Genomic DNA, 27,325 nt, shown 5'->3' on the forward strand with positions numbered 1-27,325 from the left:
CAAAGTCCCATGTCTTTTTCTCCTTAACAACCAATCCTTCTTCTGAATATATATATATATAATGTATATATATAGCCTCTATGTTAAGCAAGGTTAGGTGACTGACGGCTACAATTTAAATCTCTTCCCTTTTTTACACCAATTTCCTTGCTTGGCCTTTTCACCCTCTTCTTCTGTAACTCCATCTCCATACTATTACCCAGATGAACTGTTAGAGGATCATCCCATAGGAGTTTTTGTTTTTGTTCTTTTTTAGGACAAAACAAGAGAGTAAACATGCAGCTTTACATCTCTCCTAGTTTGAGACATGTAACGGTGCTTCCTGGGAAAGGTGTTAGAGAGTTCATCAAAGTGAAAGTTGGTTCCGGGAGGGTTTCTTATCGGATACTTTTATATTCGCTTCTCTTCTTCACGTTCCTTCTTCGGTTTGTCTTTGTATTTTCGACTATTGATAGCATTGATGGAGATCATTCCAAGTGTTCCACCATTGGTAAGCTTTCTCTAGTTCGAACTGTATGATATATATATATATATGTGTACGATATAATGCTTTCAAAATAAATAATTCACGAGATAATGCACTCCCCATATTATTTGCTGAAATATGGTGAAATCCACAGTGGCCGTAGGTCGCCATGCCTTCCGGGCGACCTACTACGTCGCCATGGGCTTCCCTGGACGTCTGCATGTGCCATGCACGTCCCCAACACCCCAACACAGGTCGCCATGCACTCCCAACAAGGTCGCCATGCACTCCCAGCGACCTTGTAGGTCGCCAAGCAGTCCCGGCGACCAAGCTGGCTATCAAACTTAACCCTGCTCGCTGGCGACCAAACTTAACCCTGCTCCCTCGTGCATACGTTGCATCCATAGCTGGGAGATTGTAGCCAAGCTTTAACCCTCTGTTCCCTCATGCATGCGTTGCATCCATAGCTGGGAGATTCCTGCATCCATAAGCGTTAATTTAGCTGCTAAATACAGCAAATATTGCTGTTGAATTGCAGCCTTTCAACGCTCAATAGTTACACGATTCAATGCTCAATATTATTTGCTTCAACAGTCAAATTTAATGACGCTCTCCAACGCTCATTTTCTTTATATAGAGGATATGGGGTTTAGGGTTTAGGGTAAAAGCAGAAGCAGCACATATAGAAACTTTATCGAGAGAAAGAAAAGGAAGAAGAAGAAAAGAAGATAAAGGCTCAAACATTCTTTTTTGAGGTAATTTTTTATTGTTTAATTTAGTTTATTATATGAAATTATTAGTTTGTTAGCTTAGGGTTTAGGGTAAAACTAAAATTTAGTTAATTAGTTTGTTAGTTTAAGTTATATTATATTAGTTTGTTAGTTTAAGTTATATATTATATTATATAAAAAAATTAGTTAATTAGTTTCTTAGTTTAAGTTATTAAATATAAAAAAATTAATTAATTTGTTAGTATCTTTAAACGTATATTAGGTTGTTTGTTGAAGTTATATTATAAAAAAAATTAATTAGTGCTTAATTAGTTTCTTATTTTAACTAAGTTATATTATAATAAATAAATAGTTTACTAGTTTAAGTTATATTATAATATATTAGATTATATAAAATTAATTTGTTTAATTTATTGTTGTTTAAAGAAATATTTTGTTTACACATACATGGCATTATTCCACAACATTTGCCTACGTATAGATTGATTCGAAGACTTGAACAAGAAAGGAAAAGAAAGGAAATGAAGAAGGCACAAATACGCGGGTAATTTATTATTTTTTGTTGTCCATTTTTAGTTGTTATGTATGTGTAATTAGTTAGTTAGTTAGTAAGTTTATATTAGATAATTTGTGCGAGATAATTTCTTTTTAAAAAAATATTGTGTTTAAAAATATTTAGTGTTTTTTAAAAATATTTTGTTTAATTTATATTAAATGTGTAAATTAGTAAGGAGTAAAAATTAATTGAATGAAATAATTCGGTCAACGCATTATCTCACGAAATAATTCTTTCGAGAACATTATCTCGACAGTTCTGCCTAACAAATTTGTTTGATATTTTTAAAAAATAAAAAATATTATCAAACTAATCATTATTATTAGTAATAATTACTAAATGATTAGTATCAAATATAAATCATTAAATATTTATAATAAATAATTATTAGTAATCATGACTAAATCATATTATTATTAAATCATTAAATATCAAATCATTAGATTAATAATAATTATTAAATCATTATTAGTAGTATTAGTAATCAATCAATCAAATTAAATAACAAATTTTATTTGATCATTAATATAATAGTATATTATATTATATTTAATGATTTATGAAATTATCTTATCTAATTTTTTAATCTAAATTAATTTATTTTTTATTTGTAGAGAAAATGAACAATAACTTTTTCACGATTGTCCATTATAATGGACAGATTATGGAAAATGAGGTCGGAGTAGTTTTTCAGTCTGAAAACCCAATAAATATGATGTTCAAAAAAGACATCACATTTATAGAAATGAAGCATAAGATAGAAAGCAAAATTTGAGCTACAGTTGATGGTTTGAGGTATAGGTTTATGATATGCCACAACCCAGTCAGATATGTTGCAGTTCCACTTGAAGCAGATGATGATATTGGAACCATAGTTGGATTACATGAGTCAACCAATATAGCAGTTATTGAGTTATTTGTTGATGTACGTAACATATGTGATGTTCCTGGGTCATCAAGAGGTGTGGCTCAAAATCCATCTGAAATGGCTTTATATAGTCAGTTTGAGGAGCCGACATACAGGTTCCCGAACAGTTTTATGTAACTATTGGAAAGTGTAAATGAAGTCGGGGGGACATCTGCAGCAGCAGAGTATGAGACGAGAAACATACCGGAATTGGTTGTTGATATTGACGCTGAAAATTGATGGGGAGAAATTCATGATGATTCAAGCGAAGATGAAGAAACCGAAGAACCCGTTTTGGGCGGCGACGAAAATATTTTTGGTGGAGGTGCAATTGATGAAGTTCCGGCACCGTATATGATGCGATGAGGGCACCTGAATTCCCATACATGCCACATTTACTTCCATACCAAATGACTGAATCATTCGATAATTCTGGTGAATTTTCAGTTGGGGTGCAATTAAGAGGAAAAAATGAAGCTACCCTGGCGATTAAAGAGTACTGTATCAAATGCCATGTTGATGTCCATGTTGCAGAGTCCAACCAGAAAACCCTATACACGAAGTGTGTAAAATATGGCCCAGAGTGCAAGTGGAAGATCAGAGTGTCGAAAAATCAAAGGCACGATGTTTGGGTCATCACGAGGTACAATGGTCCGCACACATGTTTGCGAAACTCCATCGAACAAGACCACCGACTATTAGACTCCGATGTAATATGTGAATACGTGAAGGCGATGGTTGAAAAGGATCCAAGGATATCTTGTTCAGTGTTAGCTGCATCTATTCGAAGCCAATTTGGATATCAAGTAAAATATGGCAAGGTGTGGAATGCGAAGATGAAGGCAATGAAGCTGACGTATGGAGATTGGGGTACATCGTACAATGAGCTACCACATTAACTACAAGCAATGAAGCGATTTATCCCATGAACTATAGTGAAGTCTCAAACCATGCCCGCATATGACGAAGAAGTTCAACTTCTGCCAGGGAAAAAAATATTCCATAGACTATTTTGGGCATTCAAGGCATGTATTGAAGGATTTCCATTTTGCAAATGTATGATCCAAGTAGATGGTACGTGGTTGTATGGTCAATATAGGCATGTACTTTTGATGGCAGTTGCTCAAGATGGTGAACGAAATATCTTACCAATTGCATTCGCCATTGTTGAGGAGAGACAACAGAGGCTTGGGATTTCTTTCTAACCAATCTACGTCAATATGTCGTTCGTGAAGATGGAGTTTGCTTGATATCCGATAGAGGAACGGGTATTTTGGCGACAATTGAACGACCAGAAAGTCGTTGGATACCTCCGTATGCATATCCGACATTTTGTATCCGTCATATTGGCAAGAATAGTATCGACCGGTTTCATAACGCACACATTCGTAGCGAGATAGTAAGCATGGGTAAGTTTTATTTTCAATATTTGTGCATTTTTTACATGGTTTTTTAAATTGCGGTTTAATACAATATATTATGAAATAGATACGAACTACGTAGACCAAATTTTGATAAGAGATTGGAGAATTTGAAGGTCTTTTACGATGATCAGCGTGTTTGGAAGTGGGCTTCAAAAATACCGCTGGAAAAATGGTCGCAAGCATACGATGAAGGTCGAGATACGGACATATGACCACAAACCTTGTTGAGGCCATTAATTCGGTACTAAAAGGTACACGCCATCTCCCAATTGCGAGTGTGGTGAAAGAGACATACTTTAGATTGGCTAAGGTTTGGTCGGACAAAGGCAAAGAAATAGAGTCTCATAAATAGAGGTAAAACTTGGGCCCTACAGTGGTGGAATCAATGGAAGCAAATGAGCGATTGGCAACATCAATGGTTGTTCATAATTTCGACCGAGTTGGTCATACTTTTTTCGTGTTGTGCATACGTCGTAATGTCGGATGAGAAGACCAAACATTTAGAGTTGATTTACGATAGAAATGGTGTGATTGTGGTCGTTTTCAGCATGGAAATATCCATGTGCTCATGCAGTCGCTGCATGTATGTATGCTGGTGTAAGCGCATACACTTATGTTGATGAATGCTTTCACCTACGTAGGATATTAAATGTCTACAGCTATGCATTCAGACAGATCCCGAATGAACCATATTGGCCTAGAAAATATCATGACGAATGGCTGCCAAATTCAATGCTTCACAGAAGTCCAAAGGGTCGACCTGCGTCCACTCGTATTCATACCAATATGGATTTCCATACTAGAGAGAGAGGTCAAGCAAAGAGATGAATTATGTAGGGGTGAAGGCCATTCAAAAAACAATTGTCCTAAATTACCAAGATATAGGCCTCATATTAGTAATGATATATGTATTTCTATGAATTTCTATGTATTTCTAAGATTTAGTAATGATTAGTAATAATGAAATTATTATTAATATTTAATGATTTGATAGTAATGATTTAGTAATGATTAGTAATAATGAAATTATTATTAATATTTAATGATTTGATATTAATGATTTAGTAATGATTAGTAATAATGAAATTATTATTAATTTTTAATGATTTAATAGTAATGATTAGTAATAATAATTTATTATTAATATTTAATGATTTGATATTAATGATTTAGTAATGATTTGATAGTAATGATTTACGACTTGAACAATGAACAATGTTTGGTTCAATTAACCATATTTGCGTTACATAACTAGTAATGAAATTATAATAATGATTTAATAATGATTAGTAATAATGAAATTATTATTAATATTTAATGATTTAGTAATGATTAGTAATAATGAAATTATTATTAATATTTAATGATTTGATAGTAATGATTTAGTAATGATTAGTAACAATGAAATTATTATTAATATTTAATGATTTGGTATTAATGATTTAGTAATGATTAGTGATAATGAAATTATTATTAATTTTTAATGATTTGATAGTAATGATTAGTAATAATTAGTAATAATAATTTATTATTAATATTTAATGATTTAATATTAATGATTTAGAAATGATTTGATAGTAATGATTTACGACTTGAACAATGAATAATTTGGTTCAATTAATTATATTTTCGTTACATAGTAATGAAATTATAATAATGATTTAGTAATGATTAGTAATAATGAAATTATTATTAATATTTAATGATTTGATATTAATGATTTAGTAATGATTAGTAATAATGAAATTATTATTAATTTTTAATGATTTGATAGTAATGATTAGTAATAATAATTTATTATTAATATTTAATGATTTGATATTAATGATTAGTAATAATAATTTATTATTAATATTTAATAATTTGATATTAATGATTTAGTAATGATTTGATAGTAATGATTTACGACTTGAACAATGAACATGTTTGGTTCAATTAACCATATTTTCGTTACATAACTAGTAATGAATTTATAATAATGATTTGATACTAAAAATCATTATAAATATGTCGAATTTGTTAAGGTTTGAAAAAACTAGTCTAATTTCAATATTAAATTTGTAACAAATAACAAACTAGTTTACAATTGTTGCCGATGTCGGGGTGTTGTTGAATGATAATGTTGGGGCGGACGTCTGATGCGTTGTGGCCGTTGCGGTTGCTTAGGAGTATGGTACCCATCCTCCTCATTCATTGGGGGCATTTGAACTGACATGTGTTCAAAGTCATACGTCGACGAAAACATGGGAGAGTAGATGGATGCATCAGGCTGCACAAACTCTGGTATGTATGCATCGTCGAACGGTTTTGGTGCACTATTATCCACATCGGTCATTTCCGCTTCAGGTTGTTGAGATGAACTACCACTCCCTCTTGATAGAGAGTATTCAACTTTACCAAACCTTTTCTTAAACCTCAAAAATTGTCGCCTCTCTACAATTATTGTCAAGAATTGCTTTCCATTATCCAAAAAATAAGCAAGGTAAGCCGAAGTCTCAAAATTAAAGTCGTCGTCTTGAATGTCGTCAAGAGTTGGCATGAATGAAGCCCTATTGTTCCAAGCATTAATGTAGGTTGCATGCTTCTCAACCCAATTAACATTTTCTTTACGACGACCATCAAATCTGTGCAGCTGGTCATGCGTCTCAACCCAATTCACCTGACGACGACCATCTAAGATTTGGAGGAGGTCATGATCCCATGGACTCCGCAGAATAGGTTGGTGGAAATAGAATTGCCTCAACACTCTATCCCCAAATTGGATCTCAACAAAAAACAAAATTGATCAATAGTGTAACAGCACACCAATATTGAAACTCATCTAAAGTATCGTGCGGTATCAACGCAAGTATTTCTTCATTCATGTATGGTCTCCAATTAAACTGTAAAATTACAAAAAAATAAAATTTATTTAAATCAAATAATATAGTTAATTTAAATAATAATTAAAAATAACAGATTATACATACCTCCTTTTTTGCCTTAATGTCGATCTTCAGCCTGAACTCTTTAATGTTGTTGTGCACCAACCCCTTGCCTTCAATTTTATGCCTCCATCTGTATATCAATCAAAACAAAAATATGGTCATTTTTATTTTTATAATTAATATTTTATATTAAAATAGAGAATTCATATTACCTTCCGGCAAGCGAAAAGTCAACCGCAGTCCGACTAATCGGTGTCAGAAACGGAAGTCTATGCCAAGTCCATGACTGTAGCAGCAACAAACATCCACCGATTTCTACTGTATTATTATCATTCACGACTAATGACGCCTTGCACATCTCACGATACAAGAATGCCAATATCGCCGATCCCTAGCTATATTGCCTACTATTCTCAAAATTTCTTAAAAAAAGAAGATATTGAGTGTGAACATAACTACCGGATTTATCCGGCATTAAAATACCCCCAATCAACTGTAATATATATGCTCGTGTTGCATATATAATTTCGTGCTCCGAACTATTTGGTTGAAGCTGAAATTCATTCTTCAACCATGACAACCTCACACGCCACCCTTTACACTCTGGTGGTACGGGCGTTTTCCCAAGAAACAAGCTACAAAGTTGTGCCACATTATTAAACTCATGTGACATTACCACTGGCATCCCATTTGTTTGGACCCCGAGTTACAATGCCACATCCTCCAGAGTTATCGTACATTCGCCACACGATAAATGAAACGTGTGCGTTTCTTGTCTCCAACACTCAATCAAGGCACTGATCAAACCTGGGACCAACTTGTAATCTCGCACAAATGTCACATACCAAAATCCAGCCTCCTGCAAGTTTTCTTCTATCAATCTGTGTGACTTGGGCACTTTATGTAGCCGAAGACGAAAGACTCGTTGCTGTCCTCCTGCAATTAAATATTTCAAAAAATTTATCACAATCATAAAATAATATTCAAATATTTATTAATTATAATTCATTAAACAAATATTTTATTCACCATTATTCCCAAATGACTTGAAATTTGTTCATTGTCAAGCCTCAACAGTGGAATTTGGTCAACCATTGGAATGAATCTGTAAAAAAAATTAAACAATAATATTTAAAAACCCATTTAATATAATCTAATATAAACTAACTAACTAATTTACAACACTAAACTTTAATATAATAACTTATAATATAATAAACTAATAAACTAACAAACTAAACTTTTTAAAATATAAGTTAAACGTAAACGCTAAACCCTTAAACAACTAATAAAAATATTCTTTTCTATAACTAAAAATAATAAACTATTATTCATTATAATATACTACTAATAAACTTACTAACTAATTTTTTATATAATATAAATTCAACAAACAAATATAACTTAACTATTTAACTACCACAAACAAATTAAATAATTTTTTATATAACTAACGATTAACAAAACAAACTAATTAATTATTTTTTAACTATATAACTATCAAACATACTAATTAAATAATTTTTTATTTATGTATAATATAACTTAAACTAACAATCATATAACCCTAAACTAACAAACTAATTAACTGATTTTTGTTTTACCATAAACCCTAAACTAACAAACTAAACATTTATAATAATAAACTAATTTAAATAAAAAAATTACCTCACAAGAGCCTTATCTCCCTTTCTTCTTCTTCCTTTCTTTTCTCCCTTTCTTTCTTTCTCGACTGCAATTTCTTCTCCCTTTCTTCTGCTGCAATCTCTTCTCCTTTTCTTCAGCTGCAATCTCTTCTCCCTTTCTTTCTTTTATGTTCTCACGATAATGCACACCCCATATATAATTTAGGTGTCACCGGCTGCCTCAATTATTTCACCAATAATTGTGCAATTACAGCTATGATAGCAGCTGATTTCACGCTGCATTGGTTCAATAATTGCACCAATAATTCACGGCTCAAATGATTCACATGCATGCATCAATAGTTGCTGCATGAAGCAGGTGATTTCACGCTGCAATTGCAGCTATGATAGCTGCATGCATACAGCGGGAGCAGGAGGGGAGCACGTAAAAGAATCTCAGTTGGCTATTACAGCTGCTCGTGGCTCGTGTAAAACCCCACAAAGGTCGCCTGGAAGGCATGGTGACCTACAAGGTTGCCCGGATTGCATGGCGACCTATGGCCATTACTGAATTCACCCCATTTGTAAGAACTCTGAACTCTCCGTTGAAGCCAACCCGAAAAATCTTCAAGACGATATTCCAAGTAAGCCCAACTCGGTTCGAGGTGGCTCGAGCCTTTCATGGTGACCACGTAGATGAAAACAACCAAGCATGCAAGCAATATGACGAGGATCAGCATGAAAACAACCAAGCTTGGTCACCGGGACTGCTTGGCGACCTACAAGGTCGCTGGGAGTGCATGGCGACCTTGTAGGTCGCTGGGAGTGGGGAGTGCATGGCGACCTGTGTTGGGGCCGTGCATGGCACATGCAGACGTCCATTATCTCTGTGCAGTTCGCCGGGAAGCCATGGCGACATAATAGGTCACCCGGAAGGCATGGCGACCTACGGCCACACTGTGGATTTCACCCTATTTCAGCAAATAATATGGGGAGTGCATTATCTCGTGAATTATTTATTTTGAAAGCATTATATCGTGAGTTTAGCCGTGTGTGTGCTGATTATTTTCTACAGCATTGATGTTAAAGTTCATGGAGAATGTAATAACATGTTTTTACAAGATTTTGAGAGGTCTTGCATTCACAAAGCAATTCAAATTCCAATGTTGCAGATATTAGGAAAAAAACTGGAAAAAAGAATAGGATAATGTTATTTAGATTTGATGATTATCCATCGTCATAGATGGAGAATCTTAGTTGATAATAAAAAAATAAACAAAGTAAGTTATTTATATATATGTGTATGTATGCACGCATGCTCATTCCCCAATGATTACTATTAGCACATGAAAATACTAAAAAACTTTTTTCCTGCAAATGGTCGGTCGATTAACAGTCTTGTTTTTGGAACCAAATCCTTAGATACATAAAATAAAAAAAGAATAATAAAAAGCTATAATAATGATGATATTCCTGGGTTATGTTTCCTTTTTGGTTTATGGTTGGTTGCCTGGGAAAAAGAATGGGACCAAAGATCTTGGGAAGAAGGATTGAATCAAATGTAAATTCCTAAACTCGGTATAACAAATTATTTCATTGAATGTTGGTAATGAAATTTGATTTTTATTCAAATAGGTCCTAGAGGTGATATACAGAATCCTAGATGAACCTGTAAGCAAAGATGAAGTACAAATGTCATAACAATAGTTTATTGTTTTTAAAAAATAGTTACGACTTTTAATTTTGAAAATTTGGTGATTTGGAATTGATTTGTATAAAATTGAAAAAGAGTCGTCATCAACCTTTAGGTTAGGTAAACGTCTTTTAAAAATAATTTTAAGAAAAAACATTTTTTTAAGACAAAAGTTGGTCTGCGATTACCAAAGATTCAATTAAAACGAGTTCGGGAGTCGGTTACACGTGGGGAAGGATTAACACCCACAGCGCCCAAAATTGATATTGTGTCGCTTACACATTGTCGTCATGATGGAAATCATGAATCAAATATCAAGTTAAAATATGATCATTTATTAAATATTGATTAATTTACTTCAAATTAATAATTTAATGAGGATATTCAAAAGACTGAAATAAATAACTCATTTTTATTAATATATTTAATACTCATATATAGGAATTTCGTTGATAAATAATAATATGTAAAATATGTATATCTATATAAAGTGAAACTAAAATAAAATATCACAATCCATATTAATATATTTAGAGATCAAGCAAGTGAATACATCCAAACATGGATGGATGTTTTCAAAGTAATGGTGGACCCCTCTTGCATAGTAGTCAAGGAAACATCACGTGGGTGAAGTTTCAAAAGATAACCTTTACCTGAATTCTTGCTATCACGCACATGAAAACGGGTGCCACCAAAAATAAAAAATCACTAACCTAGGGCTCATATCAAGGTTTTAAAAATTAAATATGCACAACATGAGTGAAATTTAAATAACAATGAAAAATATACAATACTTAAAATCAATGACTAAAATAATAAACATTTAAAGACTAAATTATAAATATACATAAATATCGAATAACATAATAATAGACATTAAATAATATACAACTAGGAAATAAATAAACATTATATATTAGTAAAACATTTGAATTAGAATAATAACATTGAAATGAACTAAACAAATAAAACATTTATTTTCCAAACAATAATTAAAGGATTAAAACAAAACTTAAACAAGTTAGAAATCAAATTATAAACAGTAATAATTATTAAATTACAGGTCTAAATAAAATAAAACAAGGATTAAAAAACATAAAACATATATTAGACCAAAATATATGAAGACACATACCAGGACTGAAAAATATTAAATGAGAACTGACAAACACCATAATAATTTACCCAAAATAGATGATAAATATATGGGACCAAAACATAAACACAAAATAATTCAAACTCAAAATCTAATATGCATAAATTTGATTTAAGGACTAAAATAAATTGAGTAAAAAAATGAGCATGGCTCCTTTAGGAATAAACCCACGTGAACCACCCAGGACCCCAATTAAACGACAGCATTTTAATCAAACTATCTAAAGCCTTTAAAATTTAACCTAAAAATAAATCTTAATTTCTACTAAACCTAATCACTTCCCCCTGTACCATTTTGAACCTCTTCTCTCCTTCATCCTCTACTCCTCACACCCGCATGGCCGAAACTCTTCACAACCCCATACCTGAGCAACTTTAAACCCTCTTTTCTTCCATCGCCTGAGAAGAAAACCCAAACCTATTGCTCGCTAACGCTCGCCTACTCACCATGTAATAGCTACAACGTAAAGTAAAAACGAACCGAGCAAGGTAACGTTACTAGCTTATCTTCTATGTATCTTCACTTTTTTAGAAACACAAATACTTAGAATACTGAAAATTGAAAACAATATAGAAAATACCAAAAAAAAAATTATTTACTTTCTATTGCTTACTCGGTTTATAAATACAATGGTGAGACTCCTGGTTTTTATTACTTGTCTCCAAATAACTCTAGTCCAAAGTTCCCCCTTTTGATTCTAACAAAAAAAAAACCCTTGTTATAACGAAAACCCCCTGTGGGTGAATTTTTGGTTGATTTCTTGTTCCCCCCTTTTGTCTTCGAATCCTTTTGCGTATTTTATGGTTGATATCTTCACCTAATCTTCATGGATGCATCTAAAATTTCTTTGCGTTTGGTATGAAATGACGAGCTTAGGTGAAGTTTAGGTAGAATTTAGTTGTGTGTGTCTATAGCTTCCACTAATTATTTTGTCTTTTTAGCCTTCCATCATGCACACAAATCTAATTAAGGATGGTGCCTACATCTTTGTCACCGCTAGTATGGTGCATGTGATGCGGTCTGTTGGTGAACATGTCGTGAAACTGCTGGGGAGATACCTCGGGTCTGTATGTGGCCTGCATCAAAATATAAATTAGTTAATTAAGTATAATAATAATAATATTTTTTAAAGCCCGAACAAAAAGGGGTGTCTACAACTGCCCCTCTTTACACATTCTTGTGTTAACAAGAATAGGGTAAAGACGAAAAAGGCAACCAGTTTTTGTCCAATTCTTTTTTTTTTGTTTTGAGATTTGTTGTTTGATTTGGGAGATGACACGGCTCATGCGTGTTGAAGAGTTCTGATCATCTAAAGGTGACAAGTCTCCTACATAATGAGAAGATCTAGTCAAGGGATGACACTTCTCATACGTGATGAAGAGTTTTTGGCCATCTTTAGGAAGGGTGATAACTCGGTTCCTACGTGATGAGGACGACTGGTTATCTAGCTTGACATAGCTCCTACATAAAGAGGAAATATAGTCAGGTGATAACACGGATCATACGTGATGAAGAGTTCTGGCCATCTAAAGGTGATAACACGGCTCATACGTGATGAAGAGTTCTAGTTATCAAGGAAGGGTGATAACACGTCTCATACGTGATGAAGAGTTTTGGTTATCATGGATTGACATAGCTCCTACATAATAAGGAGATCAGGTCATGTGATGACACGACTCATACGTGATGAAGAGTTTTGACCATCTAAAGGTGATAACACGACTCATACGTGATGAAGAGTTCTGGCCATCTAAAGGTGATAACATGGCTCATACGTGATGAAGAGTTCTGGTTATCAAGGATTGACACGGCTCCTACGCGATGAGGAGATCAGGTCGGGTGATGTCACGGTTCCTATGTGATGGAGGACGTCAGGCCATTAAGGGTGATAACACGGTTCCTACATGATGAGGATGACTGGTTATCTGAGGTGACAAGGTTCCTACGTGATGAGTACGACTAGTCGGTGGATGATAAATTGTTATGAAACTAAGTTAATCCATTGGGCACAATAGTCTTCTTTGTGAAGTTGAAATCGTGGTGGCTCATTCATCGTGAAGTTGAGCTTTGAGTTAGATATCCTTCATTGTGAAGTTGAAATCCAATCTTTTGTTGCATTGATTCACCAAATTGTCTTTGAGTTGGATATCTTTCATTGTGAAATTGAAATCCAATCTTGTGTTGTATCGAGCATGATATCATTTACTGTAAAGTTGAAATCTAGTTTGACATAGTCAACCTTGGTCTTCTTATTGGCTTAAAAACCTTGGTTTAAAGATAACTGAAAAGTAATTCTTCGTTGCCACATGTAGTTGATATGTCATCGAGCTGAATGGAACCGAACTCGAAAGTCTTAATTGACAAATAGCTATTCTTGACTTAAGCTATGTTGCAATGAGCTGAGAGGTTGCCCCAGATCTTCTTCTTAACTTGAAGACCTTAGCTTCAACCTGAAAGTAGTTCCTGTTGCTACCATGTAGTTGATATGTCATCGAGTTGAATGGAATCAAACTTGAAGGTGTTTGTTGACAGATAACCCTTCTCGCCTTGAGTTATGCTGTAAACTTGACATGTCCTGGAACTGAATGTAATTAAACTTGAAGGTTTGTGTTGACAGATGACCCTTCTCGCTTTGAGCTATGCTGTGAATTTGTTTGTCCTTGAGCTAAATAGAATCGAACTCAAAGGTATCTTGCTGACAAATAACTCTTCTCACCTTGAGTTATGCTGTAAATTTGATGTGCCTTTGAGCTGAGTGTAATCGAACTCGAAGGTCTTGGTTGACAGATAACTCTTCTCGTCTTGAGTTTTGCTACCAATAGTTCCTTTAAGTGAAAAAAAAGGACTCCCCTTCACGGGTCTAGGCAGGTTATAATTCTTCAGGTGGTTCCCCTTAACGAGTTTGAACCAAGTGAGATGATCTTTGGATAACTCCCCTTCACAGGAAAACCATGTGGTATATTCCTCAGGTGATTCCCCTTAGTGGGTCTGAACCGAGTAAGATGAATTTTGGATGACTCCACTTCATAAGAAAGCCATGTGGTATATTTCTCGGGTGGTTCCCCTTAGCGGGTCTGAACCAAGTGAGATGATCTTTAGATGACTCCCCTTCACGGGAAAGCCATGTGGTATATTCTTTAGTCGAATACCATCCGTCGTTGAGTTGAAATATGGCTTTTAACTGCAAAATAGTCGCTCGTCATTGAGTTAAGCTGAACTAGATTCGCTCTAAATTGGCTCTCGAAACAGTGTGAAGTTGATTCTGATATTTGTCGATCTTTCAATATATCAAGTTGGTTGAGTTGTAACTCATTGCTATTGAGTTAAGCAACAACCATCAATATCTTTTGAAGTTGTTATTGAATCGAGTATATTTCGTCTTGAAGTTGAAACTTGACTCTTAGCATGAATCTGCAAAATTATACACATATGTGATGCTATGAATGCAATGGATATGTATCAAATGATGATGTATGATTTTCTTATATGCAAATGATGTTCTTATGAATGCAAAAATGTTAATGCAATCTTCATTTGACTTCAAAGTGGTGAACTCGGGCTTTCTTCACTTAGTAAAAATGTCATTTCAAGCTGGCATTTCTGATGAACCATCAGTTCCACTTGCATCTTTGTGTTTTCTTTGTTTTATTAAAGTCTCAAAAGAAATGTTTCATTTGTGGAACTCTTGTCATCGTCATAATTATGATTTTGATGGCCCATTTTGTCCTGGATAACACCAAATTTCTTCGCCTGGACTTGTGTAGAAATCCAAGAAAGCTTTCATCTTTGAAAAGAGAATCTATCATCTTTGAAAAATGTAGATGTAGATATGCTAAACTCATTAATATTAATTAGGAGAGCAGTGTCTGTTTTGATTTGACTTTTGAAACACATCACAAGGAGGATTTATCCTAATTCCTTTCATGTCTCCACATCTAATTGGATCTCGAACAAAGACATTCAGACCATATTATATCGAGATGTTTAACAACAACCTATCGTTCAACCTTAGTTGGCTCCATTAGTTTCTTGTTGTTAAAATTTCAGCTCCCCTTTTGTGGAAAGAAATCTTCATCATTTCTCACTTCTAACCTTGGGGTTGAAGAAGTCAATCTTCATCTCGGATCAACAAATGGAAATACCATATGATCTCAACATTGATTCAGTACAATAATCACTGGTTCGTAAAACATTTGATAACACATTCATCATTTCCTGTGGTTTTTGCACAGATTTCTCAATCATAGTGTTCAGAGCTTTTGTAGGATGTCACTTAAGAACAAAGCTCAGTGGGAATACAAGTGGGATGCTTTGACTTGCCAACATAAAATCATCAGAATAATATAACTGTATGATGAACAAAGCAGTTATGTATAGTCAGCTCCACTGTACTGTTTCACCATTTTCATTCTTCATATCTTTCTGTATCATTAGGAATATTTTCTCAAATCAATGATCTTGACACATGATGATATGAGCCTTCAGCATACCCCCAACATTTGTAGATACGAACATTCAAAATGCATTCAAAATTGTTTCTTGCTGATGTGAGCCTTCAAAAATGCTTCAACATGAGCTTTCAAAATGCCCCACATGGATCATTTCTGTCTATAATAGCCTTCAAAATGTACCAATATTCTATTTCAGGTTGAAATGGACTTTCAAAATATCCCAACCTTTTCATGTTGGTGTGAGCCTTCAAGATGCCCACATGGATAATATCTATCGTTTTCATGCTGATGTGAACCTTCAAGATGCCTCACATGGATTACTTCTTCCTTTTTATGCTGATGTGAACCTTCAAGATGCCTCACATGGATTACTTATGTCTTTTTCATGCTGATGTGAGCCTTCAAGATGCCCCACATAGATAATATAGACCTCCAATCTTCAAGTAAAAAGGTTCACTCTCAATGTCCATTGAATTTGAATCTTATGATTCCCACGAGGTACAACTTTGATAATGCCCCATTTATGGATAATTATGGCTCTATTCGTGCCCAAATATGTTTATCTTGAATGCTCTCATTCTGGTGTTACTGAACAACAATTAAATAACTTGAAAAATTATCTTCATGTTGTCATAAACTTAAGAAGTGGTATATTCTCCTGACAGAAAAGTCTGAGATATGTGCCACTTCTGAATAAGGTGGGCATCTTCTGCTTGACTGGTTGCATTCTTGCCTTTTTTTGCTATACACTGGAATATGTGTCCCTTTGAATATGGTAATCCTTCTTCTTATCAGGTTGTTGATAATGTCACAAGAGAGTGTTACAAGGTCTCTCCTCCAACCCTTATGATCTTTCATACCACTTGATCTCAATATGTTCTTCATCATTCTGGCACCGCTTATTTTTTTCTACAATAGAGACATAACAGTCCTCAACTTGCTTCAAGAACCTTTCTCATTTGAGACTGTCCTGTTTCAAAATATTTTTCCTCCTTTCTTTATTGAAGAATGAAAGAATTTTGTAAAACATTGCCTATTGTAGGTCCACAATTGAATCAAATCATAAAACATGAATTTAATGAATATAAAATAAATCAACTAATTTTTTAAATCATTAAAAATCATAGTTCTATGACAAGTGTCAAAATTATTGATTGGTTTAAGGGGTAGGTTGATTTTGGTAAAGTAAGGTCTCTCAGGTTGGTCCAGCATATATGTCTCTTTGAACTTCCACCAACTTGAAGAAATGGTTTCTATACTCATCTCATAGAGATACTTCTTGGTTCCAGACTCTTAGCAACACCTTTGGGTTTGTGGTGCTTCATCAAGAGCTTAAAATCGTCTCGTATGTCGTTGTTACACCATTCAATATTCGAGTCGCCTTTTCAAGTACGTAACGTAGGCTAGGGATCATGGTTATGAAAGAAATAGATAAAAAGGCCCAAACAAATGTTTAAGGTTAATTGAACCAATGATCAATTCATTCTGATGCCTTCAATCTTGCCTTGCTTGACTTAAATCTGCTTTGCTACTTGTCTCTTATCATTTTTTCTGGATCCCTCTAGACTTCCAATTTTTGGGTTCATTTTCATTTTCTTATATCTCCAGCATTTCTTGTGCTTCTTAGTGAATATGAATCTTTGAACTAATTACACTTGATCAACCTTGTAACTTGAAGCTCAATGATTCACCCATTTTGTTTCAAATTCTTTTTTTTTCTTTTCTTTTTTTTTCTTTTTCTTTCTTTTTCTTTCTTTTTTTTTTTTTTTTTTTTTTTTCTTTCTTTTTTTTCTGATAGATGAGTATAAAATTTCAATTGGTTTGAGCACCTCCTTTCCTCTTGCATTTATTATTCTTGACTGGATTTGATCTTCAAGCACCTCATATTTGATCTACTTTGTAGTTGTAATAAAACTGGATTGACGATCTTTATTCCTGTGAGCAGATATCCTTCACCTTGCCCCCAATGTGGAGGGTAATACTTCTTTAGGATTGACTCAGAAGAAAAATCATTCAAGCTCAAATGGGACAACAAAAGATATATTTTTCTCTTTTTGCGAATGGATAAATGAAAGAAGGTCGTTCATCATTTCATACACATAAACCTTTGTAAAAAGAGGTATCTACAGGGATAAAAGTCTAATTAAGCACCTTTATCAAAGTATTTCGTGTACTTCCAAATTTATCAACAAATCCAGAATCGAAACTCGTGTTTGTTGCTTGTGTAACAGTTCATTACATATACTCACTATGTTTCAAGAATTTCAAAAACTCATGTGCTTGTGTTTCAGTTATTGGCTCATTGATTGTTAGTGAGGGCTCATTATTAAATACCTTCTGTGGTACCAGTGCAGATTCCCTTTTCTTTCGATGTTTCAGGAGAGTAACACCTCTCACTTCTTATGAAAAATCCTATTTCACTCACTGTTTCGGTTATCAAATCAATTCCTTATGCTTTATCTTTTTCTTCTATTTTCTCAAAGAACCATTGAAATATTGGCAATGTAATTCCAAGGTACCTTGCGGGTATCTTTAAACGGAAATGGTAAAAGGATTGTGATAACCACTTTTGGTTTTGCTGGCACATGATTCATTATAGATGGTTTTACAGTGATAATCACGGGCTCACTTGTTCTATGCATGGGTTTGGAATCTTCTGATGTCCAGACATCCTCTTCTCTTTTTCCTTTATCTTTCTCGAAGAATTCTATCTCATTATTTCCATCAACTTTTGTATCAATCCCCTAAATTCAAGACACAACTGAATTTCATGACCTTTTTTCCTGGTGGAATTCACAATAATCTCCACAATCATTAGACTTTGGCTTAAACTCTTAATGAATCATACCAGCTTGGGAGAGTTGATGGAGTACCCAACTGATGGGAGACTTAATTTCAGAAACATTAACCTTTACTTTCCTCATATCCTTCTCATCTTTCTTATTGCTTCGAGCCTGCCCAAATTACTCGAAATTCTCTTAGACAAATTGATTTATGATGCTCCATCTCATCTCTTCATGCAGGAAGATTTATGGATAACTGAAAGTTTGGTACTTTTGAGGTCTTTTGGTTTCACCAGTATGATGATTTTGCATCTGGAAGAACAAATGTGTGACTTTTGAAGTTGTGTATATGGTGGAACGTTATAAACCAATCAACTCTACCCAAAAAAGTAAACATATGGATTTGGTGTCTCAAAAACAGGTAGAAACATTAATTGAAAATCTCAGATAAATGTAGTGTCAGGATTTGGTTTTGGTATGAAAAACAGTAGATCAAGTATTTGTATTTCTGGCGTTGGACGGGATATGAAAGGTCTAATTTTACCACTTACCAAAGATCTATAATTCTTGAAAAATTTTAAAAATATATTTAATTTACATGATACACAAAAATTTCAAGATTAAAATTTGATTCCTTGCTCATAACCATAAAAGCAACACAAAATTATTTATTACACAAAAGGCGGAGAAATGAACAAAAAACATGTTCAAACAAGATGTTGAAAATGAAAAGTATTATAGTGGTAGATAACAACTTCCACTTATTTATCTATCATGCCATATTACTCCTATAATGTTGGGTGTATAATCGGTCCAGAGTCCTTGTCCTCATTTTCCCCCCATTTCTTGATCATCTTTTATGTCAACTTCTTTGGATAAACTTTCAGATGCACAAATCTCTCTTTCCACATGAGCAGTCTCCATCATCATGTTTTTCTTCTCTGACTGGAAATTGGGCTCAATTTTAGATCCATAACAACTTTCCTTGGTGATGACAGTTTTTCTTGGTTCTGAATGCTCATTGCAGCTACGATCGGGGTAGTATTCACCGGACTCCTTAAATTGCCCCCTGCCTCACTTGATTTTAGAAAATCTGATATAGGTGTCTTCTGGGTTACATCTGCCCCATTCCTTCTTAGACCTATGGGCCAATCTCGAATTACCTTTCCTTTCATTTCTTCATTTTTCATTTCTTTCTCATTCTTTAGCATCAGAGAAGTATCGAGAGTTAAATCTGCCATACATACTTTACATTCCTTAGTTTTGCCCTTTTCCCTTTTAATGTCCTCTGCTGTATGAACTTCACTTGTTTTGACACTATCAACTTTATTTTGGGGGTTGAATCTCAATTGTCTGATCAACATGGATTGACTGTTAACATCCACTTCTATGATTTTATGAACCAAAAGGTTTTGAACTCGTCGTTTGAAGTTACCGTAATTCTCGATGGAGTGTCCTTGGATTCCAACATGATATTCACAAAAGACTTTCTCATTATACCATCTTGGGTAAAGAGGTAATAAAAGGCTTAGCCCGACATGGGGCAATAAGTTGGGCTTTGAGTAACTCAGGATATAACTTGTTGGACGAAATTGAAGGAAACTTAGGTAGAATTTCCTTTGACATCACTGTCTCCTTACAATTGTTTACTTTGCTTTCTTGAAGACCTTGTGATCGATGACCAAAATGTTTACTTTGAATGTTTGGTTCTTGACCAACATCATAAGAAAGACAGTAATTCAAAAATTTCTTTCTCGACCAGTTTTGAGTTTTTAGGAGCTTAGGATTCCCATCTTCAAAACATAGCAACCCTTATGTTATAAGATTTTGGACTTTTAATCTCGGAATTATGCAATTTTCTGTAGAGTGACTGAAATCTCTAGTATGATAATTGCATAAATCTTTGACATCTTACCAATCTGGACGCATATCAATACTAGGAGGAATGAGTGTTACAAGACCGCTTTCAAAGAGAAAGGGTAATAAGTCTGAATATGAGATTGGAATTGGAATGAGATATATTATCTTCTTTTCCTTCTTGCTCTTTTTATCATTTTTCAATGGTACTTGGTCCTCTTCTATGCTTCTTTTCTTTGATACCAGCTCAACTGATTTTTGGAGTTGCATTTGATTCCCACGTTCTTCTACAAGTTCCTGGTTATTTGTCATTCTTGTCTTGGTTACAACACTAACGTTCATATTTTCATTCAATTCATTCGTAAATGGATTCTTTAAGGGCTTTTCTCCATGAATCACAATATTCGCCATGTCCATTAATTTGATCATCTCCTCCATTGACTCATCTTGAAACTTCTTTGCTTGATCATTCATTTCTTGTTGAATCTTGATAAGTTGCTCTTGAAGTTTCTCAATTTACCAACCCTTGCTAAAATATCATTCATGGTTCTTATCTTCTCTAGGAAGACAAGTTAACTCCAATTTGAATTTGAAAATTCTGTCATGAAATCCTCTACGAATTATTCTCATATTTTCATAATTTAATGCATGTAAAATAGTTTGAAACAAAATGCAAATGCTTGATGTAAGATTAAAACTATAAATATAATTATGCAAAGATGTGAATTCAAATGCAAATACAAAGATGCAAATGCAGATGCAAAAATGTTGATCTCAACGATGGATATTGTAGAATAATTTTCACCAGAAACAAAAACTTTCACATTCTAACACAGTGCACTTTACAGGCATGCTTCGCTTAGATGTTGAGCCTAAAATGGATGGCTTCATCTTAAATCTTTGTTCTTGAAAATGCCCATCCAGTTTTTATAGCCTAACTCTGTTAATACCCAGGTGGTACTGAAGTGCATTACTCTTTGATGAAATGATCATATATAAGAATCTATTGCTTGATTACTCCTTGGATCAGTGGATCGTCATTTCAGTCTCAAATGCTACACAATCTTTGAGCTCACTCTTTTGTCTTGGATCTTCGTATTTGGAACTGATGCCCTTCAATGCTCTGTAAACTAACTCCATTAATTTTTCGACGATGTTGAAGTCAATATGTTGCTTCTTGATGACTAGTTATGAGATGATCGTAGATAAGAATTAATTGTTGGATTACTTCTTGGATCAAAGAATCAGCTTTTCAATCTCAAATGTTGCACAATTTTCTAATAAGTCTCATTCTGGTACTCTGGACTTATCTTAACCCTCGGTGCATGTCTGTGTATGCGACTGCTTGATTGAAAATTTTTATATCTTCTGTGCAAAATTTCCACTTGAGTATCCTTGCAAATCAACACTTTTGCATTATGTCATGAAGATGCAATGCAATGCAATGCAAAGAAAGATGAAAAATGACACAATCAAAATAAATAAGTTAGTGTACACAAACAAAAGAAAAAAAAATTAGTTAATACATGTAAGATAATCAATACATATAAAAATGTTATTCAAATATGAATAAAACACCTACCCTGTGATGATACCTACCCGAACATGCTTTAATTAAATAGTAATCCTACTCAGACATGCTTTCTACCCAAATGATTAATTTCAAGAAAATAATCCTAACCGCATGGTATCTAGTTCACATGCTTTTATTCGAAAAGAAAAATATATTATATGAATTTAAAGTAAAAGAAAAGGGTTTAGAAATGCTCCTTTTGTGTACACCTATTTTGGGTACCTACTGACTGACAGAGATTAGGTATAGCTATATCTAGGGTGACCATTCTACGGTTCACTATATGCATGGTTTTGACTCAATGAGGAAAAATGTACTCGAATTGTCCTTGATGTCGGAGCCCCATTGGGCTGCCAAACCCTCGATCCTCACCCATTACAGGTTTCGAGCAGAATGAGTTCAATTCGAGAGGATTCACTACCTTATACCCATATGAGGAATAAATCCCTACGAAGGTATAAATTATGTATCCCATGGGTTATTTGCTAAAACTCATACGAAGAATAAATTCTTACGAGAGTAAAGCATTCACCCCGACTAATTTGGAACGAAGCTCGGGTTTAGAGCTCATGTTATGCCAATGCACGTGATGTGTATGAGATGAAATTCAACCCTTTGATTCCAAAGGAAAACGAAACAACTCGACAAAAACTTGGACAGATCTGAAAGCAAAGATTCAAATGTTAGTATAACAATTAAATGAAACAGTTAAAAAACTTCAATAAATAAATCATAAGTTAACTAAAGACTTGAACTCATAATTTCCACCACAATGACAATGTGTAAGCAACTTACAGCTTGACTCTCTAAAAAAAGTCCCCAGTAGAGTCGCCAAGCTGTCATAACCGTTTTTCAGGTGGAATAATAGTTTATTGTTTTTAAAAAATAGTTACGACTTTTAATTTTGAAAATTTGGTGATTTGGAATTGATTTGTATAAAATTGAAAAGAATCGCCATCAACCTTTAGGTTAGGTAGGTTGAATACCTAAAAATGTATTTTAAAAACAATTTTAAGAAAAATCATTTTTTAAAGACAAAAGTTGGTCTGCGTTTACCAAAATTGATTAAAACGAGTTCGGGAGTCGGTTACACGTGGGGAAGGATTAGCACCCCCACAGCGCCCAAAATTAGTACTGTGCTGCTTACACATTGTCGTCATGATGGAAATTATGAATCAAATATCAAGTTAAAATATGATCCATTTATTAAATATTTGATTAATTTACTTCAAATTAATAACTTAATGAGGATATTCAAAGGACTGAAATAAATAACTCATTTTTATTAATATATTTAATACTCATATATAGGAATTTCGTTGATAAATAATAATATGTATATCTATATAAAGTGAACCTAAAATAAAATATCACAATCCATAGTAATATATTTAGAGATCAAGCAAGTGAATACATCCAAACTTGGATGGATGTTTTCAAAGTAATGGTGGACCCCTCTTGCATGGTAGTCAAGGAAACATCACGTGGGTGAAGTTTCGAAAGATAACATTTACCTGAATTCTTGCTATCACGCACATGAAAACGGGTGCCACCAAAAATAAAAAATCACTAGTCTAGGTGCTCATCTCAAGGTTTTAAAAATCAAATATGCACAACATGAGTGAAATTTAAATAACAATGAAAAATGTACAATACTTAAAATCAATGACTAAAATAATAAACATTTAAAAGACTAAATTATAAATATACATAAATATCGAATAACATAATAATAGACATTTAATAATATACAACTAGGAAATAAATAAACATTATATATTAGTAAAACATTTGAATTAGAATAATAACATTGAAATGAACTAAACAAACAAAACATTTATTTTCCAAACAATAATTAAAGGATTAAAACAAAACTTAAACAAGTTAGAAATCAAATTATAAACAGTAATAATTATTAAATTACAGGTCTAAATAAAATAAAACAAGGATTAAAAAACATAAAACATATATTAGACCAAAATATATGAAGACACGTACCAGGACTGAAAAATATTAAAGAGAATTGACAAACATCATAATAATTTACCCAAAATAGATGACAAACTTATGGGACCAAAACATAAACACAAAATAATTCAAAACTCAAAATCTAATATGAATAAATTCGATTTAAGGACTAAAATAAATTGAGTAAAAAAATGAGCATGGCTCCTTTAGGAATAAACCCACGCGAACCACCCTGGACCCCAATTAAACGACAACGTTTTAACCAAACTATCTAAAGCCTTTAAAATTTAACCTAAAAACAAATCTTAATTTCTACTAAACCTAATCACTTCCCCTTACGCCGTTTTGAACCTCTTCTCTCCTCATCCTCTACTCCTCACACCCGCATAGCCGAAACTCTTCACACCCCATACCTGAGCAACTTTAAACCCTCTTTTCTTCCATCGCCTGAGAAGAAAACCCAAACCTACTGCTCGCTAACGCTCGCCCACTCACCATGTAATAGCTACAACGCAAAGTAAAAACGAACCGAGCAAGGTAACGTTACTAACTTATCTTCTATGTATCTTCACTTTTTTAGAAACACAAATACTCAGAATACTGAAAATTGAAAACAAATAGAAAATACAAAAAAGAAATTCTTTACTTTCTATTGCTTACTCGGTTTATAAATACAATGGTGAGACTCCTGATTTTTATTACTTGTCTCCAAAGAACTCTAGTCCCCAAAGTTCCCCTTTTGATTCTAATCAAAAAAAAAAGAAAACCTTTTTACAACGAAAACCCCCTGTGAGTGAATTTTTGGTTGATTTCTCTTTTTTACCCCCCTTTTGTCTTCGAATCCTTTGTGTATTTTATGGTTGATATCTTCACCTAATCTTCATGGATGCATCTGAAATTTCTTTGTGTTTGGTACGAAATGACGAGCTTAGGTGAAGTTTAGGTAGAATTTAGTTGTGTGGGTCTATAGCTTCCACTAACTATTTTGTCTTTTTAGCATTCTATCATGCACACAAATCTAATTAAGGATGGTGCCCACATCCTTGTCACTGCTAATATGGTGCATGTGATGCGTCTGTTGGTGAACATGTCGTGAAACTGCTGGGGAGATGCCCCGGGTCTGTATGTGGCCTGCATCAAAATATAAATTAGTTAATTAAGTATAATAATAATAATAATTTTTAAAGTCCGGACAAAAATGGTGTCTACAACAAGGAAAAACTGGTGTTCCTCAGACATTACAAGAGTTCATGTCTGAACTGAAACAAAGCAAATTGGATGCCAAAACATTTGCTCTAAGGCTCAGAGAAATGGTGTTCACTTCAATTTGTTGTTTTCTCCTTTATGTTTTACATGTAAGAGATCATTGGAGCTAATAAACATGGGTTTTTTCAGATAGTTCAACTTGAACAAAGAACCAGAACAGCCAAAATCCAAGAATATTTGTACATCCACGTAGCATCGAGCAGCATTCCGAAACAGCTTCATTGCTTAGCACTAAAGCTAGCCGACGAACACTCGAACAACGCAGCCGCTCGCCTCCAACTCCCTTCAGCAGAACTTGTCCCGGCCCTTGTCGATAACTCTTACTTCCACTTTGTCCTTGCCTCGGATAATGTGCTTGCAACCTCAGTTGTGGCAACATCACTCGTTAAAAACGCGTTGCGCCCCGAAAAAATCGTGCTTCACATTATAACAGATAGGAAAACTTACTCCCCTATGCAGGCCTGGTTTTCATTGCATCCTTTAGACCCTGCTATAATTGAGGTTAAGGCTTTGCATCAATTCGATTGGATTTCGAAAGGGAAGATACCTGTTTTGGAAGCAATGGAGAAAGATCAAAGAGTAAGGTCACAGTTCAGAGGGGGATCGTCTGCAATTGTTGCCAATGATACCGACAAGCCTCAAGTTATTGCAGCAAAATTACAAGCATTGAGTCCTAAGTACAAATCCTTGATGAATCACATTCGGATACATTTACCTGAGGTAATATATAAAACTACATTTTGTTAGTTTAAGTAGAAGGGGAAGATATAGTCCAAGCAGTAATGGCCTTTCTCCATTTGGTTTTCTTTTCAGTTGTTTCCAAGCCTTAACAAGTTAGTCTTCCTAGACGACGACATTGTGATTCAAACCGATCTTTCGCCTCTATGGGACATTGATATGAATGGAAAAGTTAATGGAGCAGTGGAGACATGTCGGGGTGAAGATTTGTTCGTCATGTCGAAGCGGTTCAAGAGCTATCTCAACTTCTCCCACCCTTTGATCGCACATAATTTCGATCCTAATGAATGTGCATGGGCATATGGCATGAACATATTCGATCTTGAGGTTTGGAGGAAGACAAATATTAGCCTCACATACTATCACTGGCTTGAAGAGGTAATATATACCCACATATATACATATATATGCATATATACCTCGATTTTAGTATGCTGATTAATTTGATTTTTTCGTGCAGAACTTCAAATCAGACCTCAGTTTGTGGCAACTAGGAACATTACCTCCTGGTCTAATTGCATTCTATTGGCATGTCCATGCAATTGATCCGTTTTGGCACATGTTGGGATTGGGATACCAAGACAGTACAACTTTAGCCGATGCTGAAACAGCCGGGGTCATCCATTTCAATGGCAGAGCGAAGCCGTGGCTCGATATAGCCTTCGCTCAGCTTCGACCTCTGTGGGCTAAGTACATTGATTTCTCGGATAAATTCATCAAGGGATGTCATATTAGGGGTTCTTAACAAGGACTTTTTGAGAGTATAGTGAGTTTACCATAATGATGATAAACATATACACAATGTTTGTATATGAAAACATATAAGTGGAGAGAGTTCTTTGCAAATTCAAGGCCTTCTGGTTTTTTCCCTCAACTGTTCTTCCCTTATGATGATTTCTCTTTTCTCTTTGTATTTATGTGTTTCTAGAGAATCATAAAAGATGAAAAATCTCTGATTCTTGATACTTAATGAACCCCAGATTGAAAGCTTCCAAATATACCAATGTAACTAACAGTTTCAGATTCGAATATTCATGGTTATAGAACCGGTTGGTGAGCTATAAACATCAAGTTCAGGTATCCAACCATCAAACACCAAGTATAATAGCTTGCTGCCTTTTGGGTTACGAGGCAACTCCAACTACTTGATATAAGTCCATTTGACAATATTAGCATTCATAAAATGACAAAAGGAAAAATGGCA

At 34.1% G+C, this 27,325-nt stretch overlaps 1 protein-coding gene across 1 annotated transcript; it reads left to right on the top strand.

Annotated features, from left to right (window-relative positions):
• Positions 1 to 26,995, top strand: LOC120127919 (probable galacturonosyltransferase 12). The gene is made up of 7 exons (XM_039145734.1): positions 1 to 490; positions 10,142 to 10,197; positions 10,272 to 10,328; positions 25,332 to 25,430; positions 25,513 to 26,103; positions 26,197 to 26,499; positions 26,582 to 26,995. The coding sequence occupies exons 1-7, from the start codon at positions 277 to 279 to the stop codon at positions 26,864 to 26,866; spliced, it is 1,605 nt and encodes a 534-aa protein (XP_039001665.1). The 5' UTR covers positions 1 to 276; the 3' UTR covers positions 26,867 to 26,995.
• Positions 26,996 to 27,325: the final 330 nt, after the last annotated feature.

Source organism: Hibiscus syriacus, unplaced genomic scaffold, assembly GCF_006381635.1.
Source record: "Hibiscus syriacus cultivar Baekdansim isolate YM2019G1 unplaced genomic scaffold, ASM638163v2 tig00110472_pilon, whole genome shotgun sequence".
Lineage (NCBI taxonomy): Eukaryota > Viridiplantae > Streptophyta > Magnoliopsida > Malvales > Malvaceae > Hibiscus > Hibiscus syriacus.